This window comes from Galendromus occidentalis, unplaced genomic scaffold (assembly GCF_000255335.2).
Source record: "Galendromus occidentalis unplaced genomic scaffold, Mocc_1.1 scf7180000076006, whole genome shotgun sequence".
Lineage (NCBI taxonomy): Eukaryota > Metazoa > Arthropoda > Arachnida > Mesostigmata > Phytoseiidae > Galendromus > Galendromus occidentalis.
The window spans coordinates 670030-683745 of NW_003803996.1; the positions used below are offsets into that span (position 1 = coordinate 670030).

Below are 13716 nucleotides of genomic sequence, written 5' to 3' on the forward strand. Positions count from 1 at the left end.
TGAAACGCTGCGCCTCACGTATTAAATATTTCTGTGATCGGACGGTGCAGAATCGCATTCCTCTCTTGGCAGTCTGCTCAATATCATTGGATCTCCGGGTTGGGTGTTCTGCTTCTTGGCCTGTCCGAGCCTCTCTCAGATCGTTGAGCTCGGGCAGGGGTCTGAGTCCCTTTGGTCAAGTTGTGAGCGAGCAAAAAGCTATCAATCTTCATTACCACACATGTATTATTCAACAAGCTAACGTACTCGTAATAGGCCTTGCCTGTATAGCTCCCGAAGTCCTGCAATGAGCGAACAACCTGGACTGTACCAATCCGAACGGACATCCCATATCGGGGATGTCCGCAGAGGTCTCTACATATTTGATTGATCGAGGGCGTACCCCATAATCCTTCCATGAAATCATGGATACATCGAAATTGAGGGGAGCTGATCCGGATTCCAGGAATATTGGTCTCGCGAAATCACGTGAATCAGGCGGAACTACCGGCCGGCGTGTGGAAGGCTCGATACTTTGCATCGTTTTCCCTTACTTCCGCTCGTGAAGTCTCCTTACGCGATCTATTGATTGAATGCAGAAGGAGAGCCGCCGCTGTCGGCATTCGTGGACTACCGATCCGCCTCCGGGAATCACACCGAAAAAATCTGAATGAGGTACTTCGTTTCTTTTTCGCTCACGTAACGTGACGACGAGTGGCTCCAGTCCCGCGACGAATTGATGGATCATTTGTCATCTCGGTCGAGGAATGGGGCCGAAAAAAAAAACAGAAAAAATTAACGGAAGGAAGATCGAAAGCCATTGGAAGTGTGCTGGCCCCAGATCGATTCACATTCAATACTATTAATTGAAAACGTTGCTCCCGGAACAGACGATACGTTTTTCCGTTCCCAGCGCGACCCAAAGTCGCCAAGTGTGTTGCCACATTTTCCGCCGTCCGAATGCTTCGCGGATCTTCTCAGGCGTAGATGAAGACAACCGTCATAATGACGTGTCGATGAAAATGTTCCCGACTGACTCCTTTGTCTTGTCGCGGTAAACCAAAAGGTAGCCGCCGAATTCGGAAGCATTGCGAAATCATTCAGACGAGAAATATCTCAGGGTGTTCTTCCGAGATTTCCGATAGGATATAGGTACATACATTCCGCAGTATGGGAGCGGTCTATGCGTTTTCCGCAAATGAGCTGCTCATCCTCGAGTTTCCGGAGCACTCGGAATCGGACTCTAGGCATTCCATCCGATTGAGAGTTCTTGCGAACCATTGTTATCTTTGATGTTCGAAGCTAACGGTCGATTGGATGGATTCTCCGTGAGATTTCCGATCTCTTGTTTCTCTTCGAGCAAAAAACTGAACCAATCGCGGCCATCCGGATCATGGTCAATCATTCACTTTTCTCCTGGGACATCTGATCACAAGTCGATATAGGCACATGCGATTGGGAACGCGATCGATTCCGAATGAAAATCGGCTCGCCGGCACCACGAGCATCGATCTGACGCTTATACGTTAGATCTGTGATATTTTTTTCGCTGCGGATCTCGAGTCTGTGAAACAGTGTATTCAACGAAGGCTCCGCATCCGCAAACCGGGATTAGCATTACCCACACGCTGGAGCTGACGGTTATGATGTGCTTGTTGGCGGTGGTGGTGATGACGGGATTCCGTATGTAAATTGTTTTCGTTATGTCTCGTCGCGAGGTACTAATAGAATTTTTTCCCTCGACGAATGCACTCATCCCGGGAAAGGCTCGCCAGGCTCGCCGGAACGAAGTCGAGAGACCGCGGAAAAGTGTCGAAACGTACCGACAAGCAGCACCGAAAGCGACGGAAAGTGGACGAGCATGGAAACCAGACCTGAAACTAGGCGGACACGGTTCCATTATCGTGCGTACCTGTCAAGTGACCGTGTGGGCATATGTTCTTCGGTCAAAACGGAATCCGTGCCGAAATCATCTTGATAGAGAATGAGCTCTCGGGAGATTCGACTCTACAGGACTTGAAAAGGATTCCGGCAAGTTCAGAGAGTTTCAATTTCCAGATTACAGCGCGGACTCCCCGCAGTCGGCGGAGGTCATCACTCTCACCGCCAAATGAGCTCCGTATTGAGATCAGGGAATTTTCTGATCTTGTTGAAGTCACGTCTGCCGAGATTCTCAACACAAGAATCATGCCTGCGCGAAGTCTCTCTAGGAACTAGGGACGGGGGTCTCAAGCCTGGAGGAGCTCTGTAAAATCCAGGAGTTGTCTTTGATTTCGGTATCGCGGTATAATAGCCCGCTCTTCAATGCAACTACAAAACATTGTGGCATGGCGAAGCTTTAGAGGTCTGCAAAACGATGTCACTTCTGGGCAGACTCCAAGGAGGTCTGTCCCTAAACACATATATCTCATCGCGGAAAAAGCCACGTGATTTCTGATGGACTTCGGCAAGAGCGCTGACAAAACTCTAGTATTAGATATCACTCAGTCGCGGAATCTGTTGTCTTGTTCTACTGCAATGCTCGGCATCATCGTTTATTCTGGAAACGCCGTCTCGGTCGAATTATTCGGGAATAAATTCCTGGAAAGACGGGCATCTTGAGGAAGCGATTTTAACCACTATGATTCGATCTCAAGTGAGTAGCGGGCTAAGGTATGCGAACATTGCTCGTCTCTGATTGCACGGCGCGGCCGGCGGAAGCACAACGGTCGACCGAAACTGCTTCGGACTCGCAAGCTATCTTCCGAATATAATTTACGGACAAACGATTCGCTTGGCACCTTCAGCGTCCATTCAGACGAGAAATTGTTCTCGGGGACAAGCCCGGGCGCGAATTCGCTGGGCACAGTAGCCTTTGCTAAGATTGTTATACCAAAGCCCACCGAACTCAAGATGCTTACCATGTCTCGCCGTGGAATTAGCCGCTGATTGAGTTGTTGTGATGTCGATCACGACCAAAAGCATTTGCACTTCAAGACGTCGGCTGGGCGAAGGCCGATGCCGTCCGAGAGAGCGAATACTGCACCTGATCCCCGGGTTGGTCGCCGTAGGTGGCTCATTCATCCGTCGGCATGATTCCGTTCTGATTCCGGAATGTCCAAAGACGGGACTCGGGTTCAAATTCCAGGTTCAAATCTGCGTGACGTCGCTTACTCCGCGGCGAATGTCCCTCGAAATTGTGTGTCATCTTCATATCACGATAGAGCTCTCTATGTCTGAGTTCGCACCTCGGACTAAGCCAGTCAACGTGGTTTTCTCCGTGGTTTCCCGTATTTTCCCTAACGATTGGCAGAAAGACTTGCTGTGATTCTTAATTGGAATCGGGTTGCGAGATTGTCTCGCACACACGCATTCAGCCGAACGGTCCATAGAGAATCTTTGAAGCTGTTCGACGTTGCTCCCCCGGCCATTGATTTTATAGTGTTTGTGCAGTTCAACGCTGCGGTACCTTCTTCACGAGGAAGTTGAGATGTCTCCGACGACAGATCTAAGATTCTTCGTTGGAGGCAGCGCTGGACTCTTTAGAAGCGGAGACCTTTCGTTCGCATTGATGTGATTCTTCACAGGGTCGTCGTTAGCCTAGCGGGGAGTCGTATACTTGCTTTGACTGCAGCAACATTTCCTGTGTAGCACACGCAATGAGTTTCTGACCCGATGACTCAGGCAGCAAAACGGAGAATGAGCGAAGTCTCTGTTTAAATCAACCGGTCCGCGTCTGAAACATGGCCGAGTGGAGCGCATGATTATCAAGTATCGAGAACGACTTACGGAAAGAGAAGCCCTCAAGTGGAAACTGGTTCGCAAAAAACCAATAGCTGCCTCTTCTCAGCTCCGGTTAGAAAAAATCAAATGATACGCTATGATTCCGAAAAACTCCGTCTTTTTTCTGAAGGAGGCCATAAATTGCGAGGATTCCCTTAACACCGATTTCTTCTGGGGAACCTCGTCGAATCCTTGCCGAGGGGAACGAGTGCACTCGACAATAACATGTGCACGGATCCGAAGGAATGAAACGCACTAGATTCCAATGAAGCTGATCAGGCTTGATCGAATTCTCGCGATTCGCGATTTCCCGAATTTCGGCGAAGAAATTCGCTGCTCCAGGAGCGCTATAATCTCGAAGCACATCATCCACGATCGTTTCGCGGCTCACGACTCTGCGCCGACATCAGTAAGCCGCCAGATACGTGTCACACAGCGCCTGCGATCAATTAGAAGAACACGGTGGCTCTTCCGTTATTTTTAATCCCGGCCGTGCTTTTCTTAAAGATTCCTCGGCTCCTTCCCGAAGTCTTCTTCCGACCGCAGTGTCCGGCGCCATCGCGATCGTTTCCTCTCCTCTACTCGATCCAGTTATGAACTAAGACGCGGGACAATTGTCCACGATTCCGCGATTTCGGAGCTGTGCAGGACAGTGTGTTGCTTACTCTCTTTCCGAGACACTGCCGACAACATAAGAACAAGATGTGGGTGCTGCCCTCCGGGAAAAGAAAAAAATGTCCCTCTGGATAGCGATATCCGGCTCATTCGAAAATGCTTGAGGGTAAGCTTCGGTCAGCTCGAGCGCCCAGGAGCGAAAATGATTGGAACATGAATCCGGATGACTCCGGTGGAATGGATCCACTCCCTTTCGACTTGAATCGATTCTGATGGAGAAAAATCAAATTCGTCGGTCATGGTACTCGTTACGCTTCAATACGATTCACTGTCTCCCGGAATTCTGTTGACGACTTCGGTCATCGGGACGTCAGATCCGCCATCTATGACAATATAGAGTAGAAGAAAATTATCAAACTCTTAGAAAGTCTCGACGGTGTGTAAGTTTTCTGGACATCGTTCGCTTTACACAGGTGGAGTGGATAATTAAATTTCCGCTTCTTTTAATCCGAGCGGTAGTTGTAACGCACTTTGAATTTCATTGCAGAGAAATTCTCGTAGTGTCTGAAAACTCTGATTGAAAAAATGAGGGCGATGAAGATGATAGGGGTTGTCGTTGTTATTGCCGCTACTGCCGGCGTTTTCCACCGATGATGATGATGTTCACTGTTCCATTCGGTTTGGCGTAGTACTTTCACGCCGATCGTTCGGCGCTGCCGGCAGTGCTCAATGGCCGGACACATCTTTCCACGCGCGTTTCGGGCTCCGGTCCACCTTCTTCGGATCCCTTCGTCGCTGCTGCTGTCGCCGCTGCGCGTCGTGATGGTGGTCCACCTTCTCCCCCTCGACGAGCCTCCTTGCCGAAAAAGCGAAATTTTGCTTTTCCAAAAAATTTAGGTTATATCGATGCTGGAGCCGCCGGCATCAACGTTGGTTTATTCTACACGACGTTTAGTTGATGTTTTTATCAGTGTGATAATACTTGGTGTTATTGTTTTGGTTCATTTAGGCCTCGGAGTTGGTGTTGTGCTGCGGTGAAACGGATTACTCAGAGGATAGGAAGAGACGAATACGACAAGCTCAGGGTCGTCGCTGCGTTCCGCGCAGTCATTCGCTACCTTTCTGCTCAGCCTTCGATGGCTCCCCAAGCTCAGAACGTATCGTGAATGTCGTTCGAACTCGCTCAGGCACTCGGGCACTCGAGGTTTTGTTGAGCTGGGACTGAATTCATTCGAACATGAACAGTGGCTACGGACCCAACTATCGTCATTACGAGCAGTACGGTGAGTTATAGATCAGACAAAGGGAACTGAACGTGGGCTCAGGACGCTCTATCGCACTGGATCCTTTGCCGTGAGTTCGACGTGCGGAGAACGGAACTCAATCTCGAGTGTGCCGTACACTTGGATTTGACGAAGAAGGAGGAGAGGAAGAAAACAGCTGAAGACACTGCCTACTTTGCCGTTATTGGAAAGCAGACCGAGGAAAGGAAGCGGTACGGGAGGGGATGGTTGGGATGAGACATCGATCTCATCTCTGAGGAGTGAAAACCGCACGTGCTCGCGGAGATTGGGGTCGATGTAGGCGCGGCGTTGGCCCAAAGTGTTTGCGCGTATGTTCTCCAATAATTTGCGGAGAGCCTCGATCGAGCTCGTGATCTGATATGAGCCCTCGCAACTGTCCGGATTCGACCCACTTCGAGGACACATATTCGAAGAGGGGGCCTCCGAGAGACTGCGGGAGATCAGCACCATGCAATGATGGCGGTACTCATCTTGACCATCGAGGGTCATCGCTTTGATCATTCTGAATTTTGATGATCGAAATCATGACCATGAGTCTTTTGATGACCCGTCGATGGGAATGATATTCATGGTTTATCTTCGATTCCGCCATACTTGAATGTTTCCGTGGACACGGGGAGAGCTCACATGTTCCTCGTCATCGCGATATTTGTCCGCAATCTTGAGTTCCAGAGGTTTCGGACGAAACTTTGAGCTCGATCGGGTGCCTTCTCAGAAACTGTGCCGAGCTCCGTTCTGCCATTATAGAGATAGCCGACGGAATTCAACGCTCCCACCGACACTACCACAAAGTTGGAATACAGGGAAAAAGTACACAGCCGCAGGCGCCTTGACCTGTACTCGACCGGAACGTCGTTCCACCGCATAATATTTTTCCCCCGAGCACACTCGCCTGGACCCTCAGGTTTTGCATGGGAAAACTTCTGGGAACAGTCCTGAGGAGCGGATACCGACCGGCCCACCCCTCGTTGAATTCGATTCGATTCCGGACATATTCTGGTATCACGGAACCCGAAGGAGCCAGGGACATCGCTGTAGATTTTCCTCGGAGAAAAACAAAGAATCACTCGTCGGGTCCTCAGCTTGGAATTATTTCGGATCTCTCTGCTTGAGGTTGATAAGCGTTGAGTCAATCTAGAGCCCCGAATTCGCTGGTCGATGAGCGCTAGCTCATCTCTGCACTTGTTCGCGCTCACATCGCGATGCGCATTCGGAAGAATAAACGGTGAATAACATGGCGCACCCTTCTGCGGAACAATACGGTGTACTTTCCAGCTCTCACGGGACATTCGTGATTGATCGGGCTCGAAAAGAAAGATCAAATCGGATCCCTTCCATGGCCCGTACGAGGAATCGTCATCTATTCTCAGAGAATGCTCTTCTTTATGCCTCACAAGCTGGTGCGGAATCAGACACTGTCCACCTGCGCCCGGAGCTGTCTCCGATCGCGTAAGCGTCGACCTCAATTACGATGTACTTCATCGCATCACTCGTAGCCCAAGTGCTCCGATCAGAAAAATGTAGCTTCGATCTAGTCCGACCGAATAGTTCACTGATCCTACGACAAGGATCGTCAAGTTTTCTCCTTCCATATCCGGAAGATGCCATCAACACTGAGAGTGAGTGAGTCTGATTGTTCGGCCTCTCAGAAACGGGGACGTCTAATCTTGGATCGATCAATGAGCAGCGATTTTGGATCCGAAAGAGGAAATCACGGAGCCGTTCGCCACAGCGCCAATAATGAGATGACGAAAATGATCGAAAACGAATGTGACGAACGGCTGCCCGGACGAGCGGACGGGATATACGGATGACGGACGGACGAACGAGCGAATGGATGGCTTGATTTTTCATCTCCCTTGATCGGACAGCTCTCTTTACCATCGGAGATCCCCAACGTTCGGACGCTCGGCCACTCGATGCTCGAAGAAGAAAAGCGAGCGCGACCGACTTGGACCGCGTGTCGGAAGAGTTCCCGGGGAATCTTCAGCCCCGCGAAATATTAGTTTCGCCGGTCCTTTCTTCACGAAACGTATCCCGCTTCAATTTCGATGCGGTCTACCCGTATTCCTGCTTATCGAACTTTTTCTACGCTGAATCCCGTACCGGATCCATCAGTCTGTGTAGCGGTTTACTCAGACAGTCAACGTCCGAAGGAAAATGAAAGTTGTTGCGATGATTCGCGTGGAGTTGAATGGACGTTCCAAAAAGTCGCCTACGGGCAACAAAATAGAAATGATCGAGCTACACAGCTCTGTCGTTTCTTAAGAAGTTGAAAATGGATGCAAATCTGTGCATTTTTCTCATGGAATGCAACGCGTGATATTACAGGGGTCAGACGAATGATATAATTTTTCTTCTGGGAAATTCATCGTTTACCACAAAAAATTCGTGGGAGAGAGCCCGTCGCCAATGTTCGCGTGGGAGAAATCGCGACTAGGACTTCCTTCCCTAGGATTTCTGTCGCACTCGCGGTGCTGCTGCTTAGGATCCCATGCTCGAGGTATTGAAGAAAAAGAAGTGGAATCATATTTGACAAGAAAAACAGCATCGTTAGGCAGCCGCAAGATCCTAATAGACTCAAGCTAAGAACTCTATTCAGCGCTTGACTGCTTGCTTGGCTTCGAGCCTTCATGTGCTGCTGTCGCTGACCCCGATCCCAGAGGTCAAATTTGCAGGAGCGGGAATTCGAAATGTTGATTCGACTTCCTGGGAGCTGACGACGACTTCTCCTCCGACGTCCGCTGGTTCGACTTCGTCCCGGTCGTCTTCGTATGCGACTACGTTTCCATGCGGCCCGAGCTTCATTCTGCGCCGAAGTCGGAGACATTCGGGATCCTTTGCAGATAAATCAGGAAAATGTTTTCTTAGCCGCATCCAGGAACTAAGTGTTCGACTCTCGCGAGCCCACGGAGTTTTCTTTTGTGGCTCCATAATCCGGTTACGAAACGCAGCGACGTCGGTGGGAAACCCTGACTTTTCTGGTGGGCTCAGAATTTTTATTCGTCGGGGTCTGCGGAGCTCTTTTCTCGACGGTTTCCAAGCACTGCGCCGGCACTTGACCGACTCGACCGACTTAAAAAAACATACTGCCATTTGCGAGGGAGCATCATCCGTTTTGACGATTTTTCCAGACCCAGACAAATAGTCAAAATTTATCTCCACTGTCATCACTGTTAGCGATACCAGTCTCACTTGGTCAACGATTTCTCACTGACTTCACCACGCAATAGATCGCTTTCGCTTGGGGCCCTTCAAAACTCGAGCGTAAATGCGAATTTGAGTCGAATTCCGCTCTGGGAACGCGGGCAGCGGGGAGTTGATGACTTGTCACGCTTCGACTCGAGAATATTGGGAATTCTGAAAGCCTGGGAACATCGCTCCGAAGAACGCGGGCTAAATGATCGCCCTGATAACGGAGAACTCGAACGTCTCGCTTTCGTTCGGTTCCTGCTCCTCGCGCACTTTCGCCCGGCAAACGAAGTTAAGTCGGGTCGAGCGGAGTGTTCACATCAACAAGAGCACATCGTATGTAGTTTACTCGACAAACAAGGACTTCGAAGCTGAGCGACAGCAGTGGTAAGAACCACTCGCTTCTCAGGAGACTCTTGATGAAAGCACGGAAACGTCACCTGTGAGTTGATTTCAGAACCTGAAGCTGGGTTCAAATGTCGATTTCGACAAGTGGCTTCTGAAAGGGCACGGCTTCCGGATGTCAGCTTCTGTTGGAATAACCTTCCGTGAGGTTCCATCTTTGATAAGGTCCAATGTTGCCGAAGAACGCCGCAGTTTTCTTTCTGTTTCCGCAAGTCAAACCTCTCGTCGATATGTCGAACGAGTCGTTACCACTCGTCACGGATACTTTCTATTTTTTCGGATTGACAGCATCCTGACACTCATTTCCCTTTCTTCACGAGTCCCTCGATTTTGACGTCGAGTCAGCTCGAACGAAGGGCGAGTTTCGTCTTCGTCGGATCTTCTCTCGGGATAAAGTGTTTGCTTTCGCGGGTCGAAAGAATCGATACGGGACTCGACCGAGATAGCCCCGAGCGGATGAGCGGTGGTCCCTCGTCCAAGGCGAATCAGTCCGTTCGGTTAAACAATCGAGGCTCCACCGATCCAGTACTTCAGCGGAGAGATTTTTTGGCAGAATCCCACACTTGTGATGGTTTTGTTTTTACGCTTTGGACGACCCGTTTGCGTCGATGCGATTCCAACAGTTCGAAGGAACTGGCCTGAGCCGCAACAATCTCGTAAGCACCTCCGGTCCGGTCGAGTGTCAAAAGACCTTAATTAGCATCGAGAGAGAGATATATGGAATCCACTGCTGCGCTCTGTATTGCCGCAGACATTATGTCGTGTACACAAACGGAGCAAGTCACGCGAGCAGCTATCCAACTGGTTCAAGCTGCCGTCCATCGTCTTATTTTCCGTCGCACGAAAGCTCCGCATGATGACTGCGAGAGATTTTCCACGACAATCCTCGGCAAGCAACCTTAATGAGAAGACGGAAACAAGATGTGAAGGGACGAGATACCGTCAGAATTCTCCGCAACGGATACAATCCGCTCTGAGCTTGCTCCCGCAGCTGTTCGCGCCAGCGAGCTCTCTCGCCGACGCTGAGCCGCTTGATCATGAGCGAGTTGCTCACAACCATTAACTTAAACCCTGCAACCCCATTCCCGGGAACGAGCACTAGCGCTTGGTAGTTGAAATCTAGAAATAATCAAGGCTAAAGAATCGATCGTTGATTGTTTGTTCTTGTCTGATGCCGCTCATGGAGCCAGTCACTCCGGTCGGTTCTAACGCGCGGTCACCCAGGCTGCTTTCGAGTTTTCTTTTCGTCTGAAACGGAAGCAGCACCGGCGTCACTCCAGCACTGCCTTCACTTGATGCCTTTTCTTCTCTGGAGTCGTTGAATCATGGCCTCCCGGACTCGATGTGAGCTTGCATCGGTTTCTACCCGAGTAGCATCGCCAAATGTGCGTGTGTCAGTCAGCGAAGCAAGATTCGGAATGTAAACCTCTTTATTCCTTCTTCTGTCCTCCTGCTCATTTGAATACCACTGTCACCACTAAAAGCTACGGGACGTCACGTCTGCGAAGTGGCAAATGGCTGACGACATCCGGGGCTTTCGCCTCTTCCTCGTTGTCTCGTTCAAGAGACACGACTGTGCTCAACGAGTCTGAAAATTTATGCAAACACTGACCAAAGGCAGCGATGATTCTTCTGCATAGAAAGTTCTTATTTTCCCCTCTCTCGCCGCTTCGATCCTTGCCAGCAGAGAAAGGACTGTCCGGCGCGTGTTCGGGACTCTTGACTTGATCGAGTTCCGGCTGGTCCCGCGGATAGGGAACCGCTATCCATGCGGATCAGTCGTTTTTGCGCCGAAACATATCTCATCATCAAAAGGAACAATTATTGTTGATTCTACTCTGCTCAGCCTTGAGAGTTCCACTTCTGACGGCAGAAACCGTCTCATGGTCAACGAGAGGCGCTCGTCGTATTCGACTGACATCCAGCCACATGGCAATGGCGATCTAGCTGATCTAGCTCTACCCGATTCCTGTTAACAGCATCTAGCTGCGGCGTTGGAAGCTTGAGCTCTTGATCTCGACACGAACAAATTGTGTCCCATGCCAAGCACTCGCTGGGATTGAGGAGTTCTTAGTTCAGGGGACTAAGAGCTCGGTGACTCATCATTGGGTGGCTATGACTTGACAATCGGAAATGACAGCAGATCGTTAAATTCTTTTCCTTTGTCCGACCCTCACAGAAAGGAAGCATCTAGGGAAGACTCATCTGATCCTTAACATTCATTCGGAATGTTCACTTCTTTGACAAGTCCATAAGCCGACGAGGAGGATTTCCCAATGATGGAAGAAAAAAATCACCGACAGAAAAAAACACCTGCTACACTAGTGAGCGGGGCGTCGCGTCGTTGAACAGCATTCGTGTGCGGCAGTTTCGTTCTTCTCTACTTGATTGATTCTGACGTCAAGCATCACGTTCCCGTTCTTCGGATGCGATGGCCATTCTGCGGCATCGGAGCTGAGGTGAAAGCTGAGGGCGACGCTGTAAAACGGAAAACGAGGTACACCCTGTTCCCCTGACGTTGCCGCTGGAAGAAAACACGCATCAGATGGTAGATCTGGATTTTTCGACGGGAGAATTCGAGAAGAAAATCGCGAAAGTCGTCCGGCGATCTCGACTCGCTCCTTTCGCAGCTATGGATGAAGCTGCTGCCCGAGTCTCCCTGATCCCCTCTGATTTCAGCCGTTGTTCCACGAGTTCCCCTTTGCCCGAGTTGTCTGCTCACAGTTCATATATTTGCGGAGGCTGCTCTGGAAGCTCGGTCAACACGGTTCGTACTCTCTGACGAAACTCTTCGTGGGTTTAGAGCTAATTTTAGTACTCACCCTCAATTTTCACTCAGCTCCCTATTTTGTCGGAGAGCAGTAATCGCAGAGGCTCGTCCGACTTCTGTCTCGTTTTTTGGTTGATCTCCACCTAATAACAGTGTTCTGTACCTTCGGCTTGTTGCGACGTACGCGGAGTCGGTCGCGACTGTCGACGAAGACTCGCAAGTCATCGTCATCAACCCGCTGGAAACTTGTTCGTCGGGAAGGGCTCGGATCGGGTTAGCCGCTATGATCGGAGCATCTGCAAAAAATCATAATAAAAGACGCTCTGGAGCTGACACTGTCGAGCACAATGCAGCCACTGCTCAGTACACGTAGTTATGAAGGCGATGAACGACACACACATGGGGAGCTCGTGAAGGAGCGCGTGGAACTGCGGTAGCTCAACAGCATAAATTTTTCCGAAACTTCCTCGGCAGAGATCGCGTTTCTGTCGCAGCGGTGATTTTTCACGGATGCTGTCATCCACGCAGCGATCTGGAAACCACGGGAGAAATCGCAGGCGGCGCGTGCTGACGTGCGAGGCGCCAATGACACGATCAATAATGTCGGACCCCGAAGTGAAAGCAGAGGCCGCGGTCGATGCCGGTCGGAATGTTCGGGCTACGCGGACCTTCCCGGAAACATCCGACGATTCCAGAGGAACTCGTGTGGTGCTACCCTCACGTTGAAGAACGAAATACGTGCTCGACAGTCGCACCGTGGAGTTTCGGAAATCGGATTAGGCTATTGGAGGATTGAGCTGCCGATGACGGTGAAAACCCGGATCTTGGAATTCCTGCGGATTTCGCGTCTCTTTGCCCGAAATTCCGCTGAGCTCGCAGGCTAATAATTCAAACCAAACTTCCTCCTTATCCGTTGCTCTCCCATTCGCCACGACTCATCCCTTTTTACTATGATCCCTTATTCTCATTCGGACGCTTCGGAAATCCATGTGGTCTAGAGCCAGATAGAAGTTCTTGATCTTCGGGTTTCTCACTTCCAAGCGTCTACATCGTCGTTCGCTCGCTCGCCCGCCCGACCGACCCCGAAAGGCCCCGCTTTCGCACTTCCTACAGCGTAGAAATCTACGGGTGGTACGGGGACTCACGGGTACCGGAAGGATCGAAAAACCGAAGCTCTCGCTTGGCAAGGCATTCAGCTGCCTGAAGTATCGTGCGGGGTGACAGGATCGAATTCGACTTGACATGGAATCCGCTATTTACGTATGTATGTTTTATACCGGCTGGACATCCGTAATTTAAGTGAGGGTCTGGGCTCAAGGTTGGGACTTCGGTCTCGCAGTCGGTCTGGAACGTGGACATGATAAGGAGTCATGGGAACTTGTAGCCGTGAAAAGACACTGCTCAGCGAAACTTCCGTCAAGGTCACGCAATTGAAGACCCTCAGCGCCCGACCACGTAAGAGCGTCTCCCCTTGAATCCTTTGAAACTCAAGGTGCTTGACCGCTGCGATCCAAGCCTCATTCACACCGCGCATGAGACTTTAGTTTTTTCTCGGTCTCATAGCGCAATTGACTCACACGGTTTCTAATGACCGACAAGCGCCGGCTCTAACCTCTCTTTCGGCTCATCATGTTTCAATCTCATCACCGGTTCATCTGCTCGATGCGTTTCCGTTGCCTTTGTTCAAAG

The 13716-nt window shown here is 50.4% G+C and overlaps 1 protein-coding gene across 1 annotated transcript in view; it reads left to right on the forward strand.

Annotated features, from left to right (window-relative positions):
* Nucleotides 1-5593: 5593 nt before the first annotated feature.
* LOC108865072 (flocculation protein FLO11-like) overlaps nt 5594-13716 on the forward strand; it is a 39762-nt gene continuing 31639 nt past the window's right edge. Inside the window, exon 1 of the mRNA XM_029113054.1 lies at nt 5594-5639. Coding sequence (XP_028968887.1) covers nt 5594-5639 — 46 coding nt within the window. The remainder of the gene's footprint in view (nt 5640-13716) is intronic.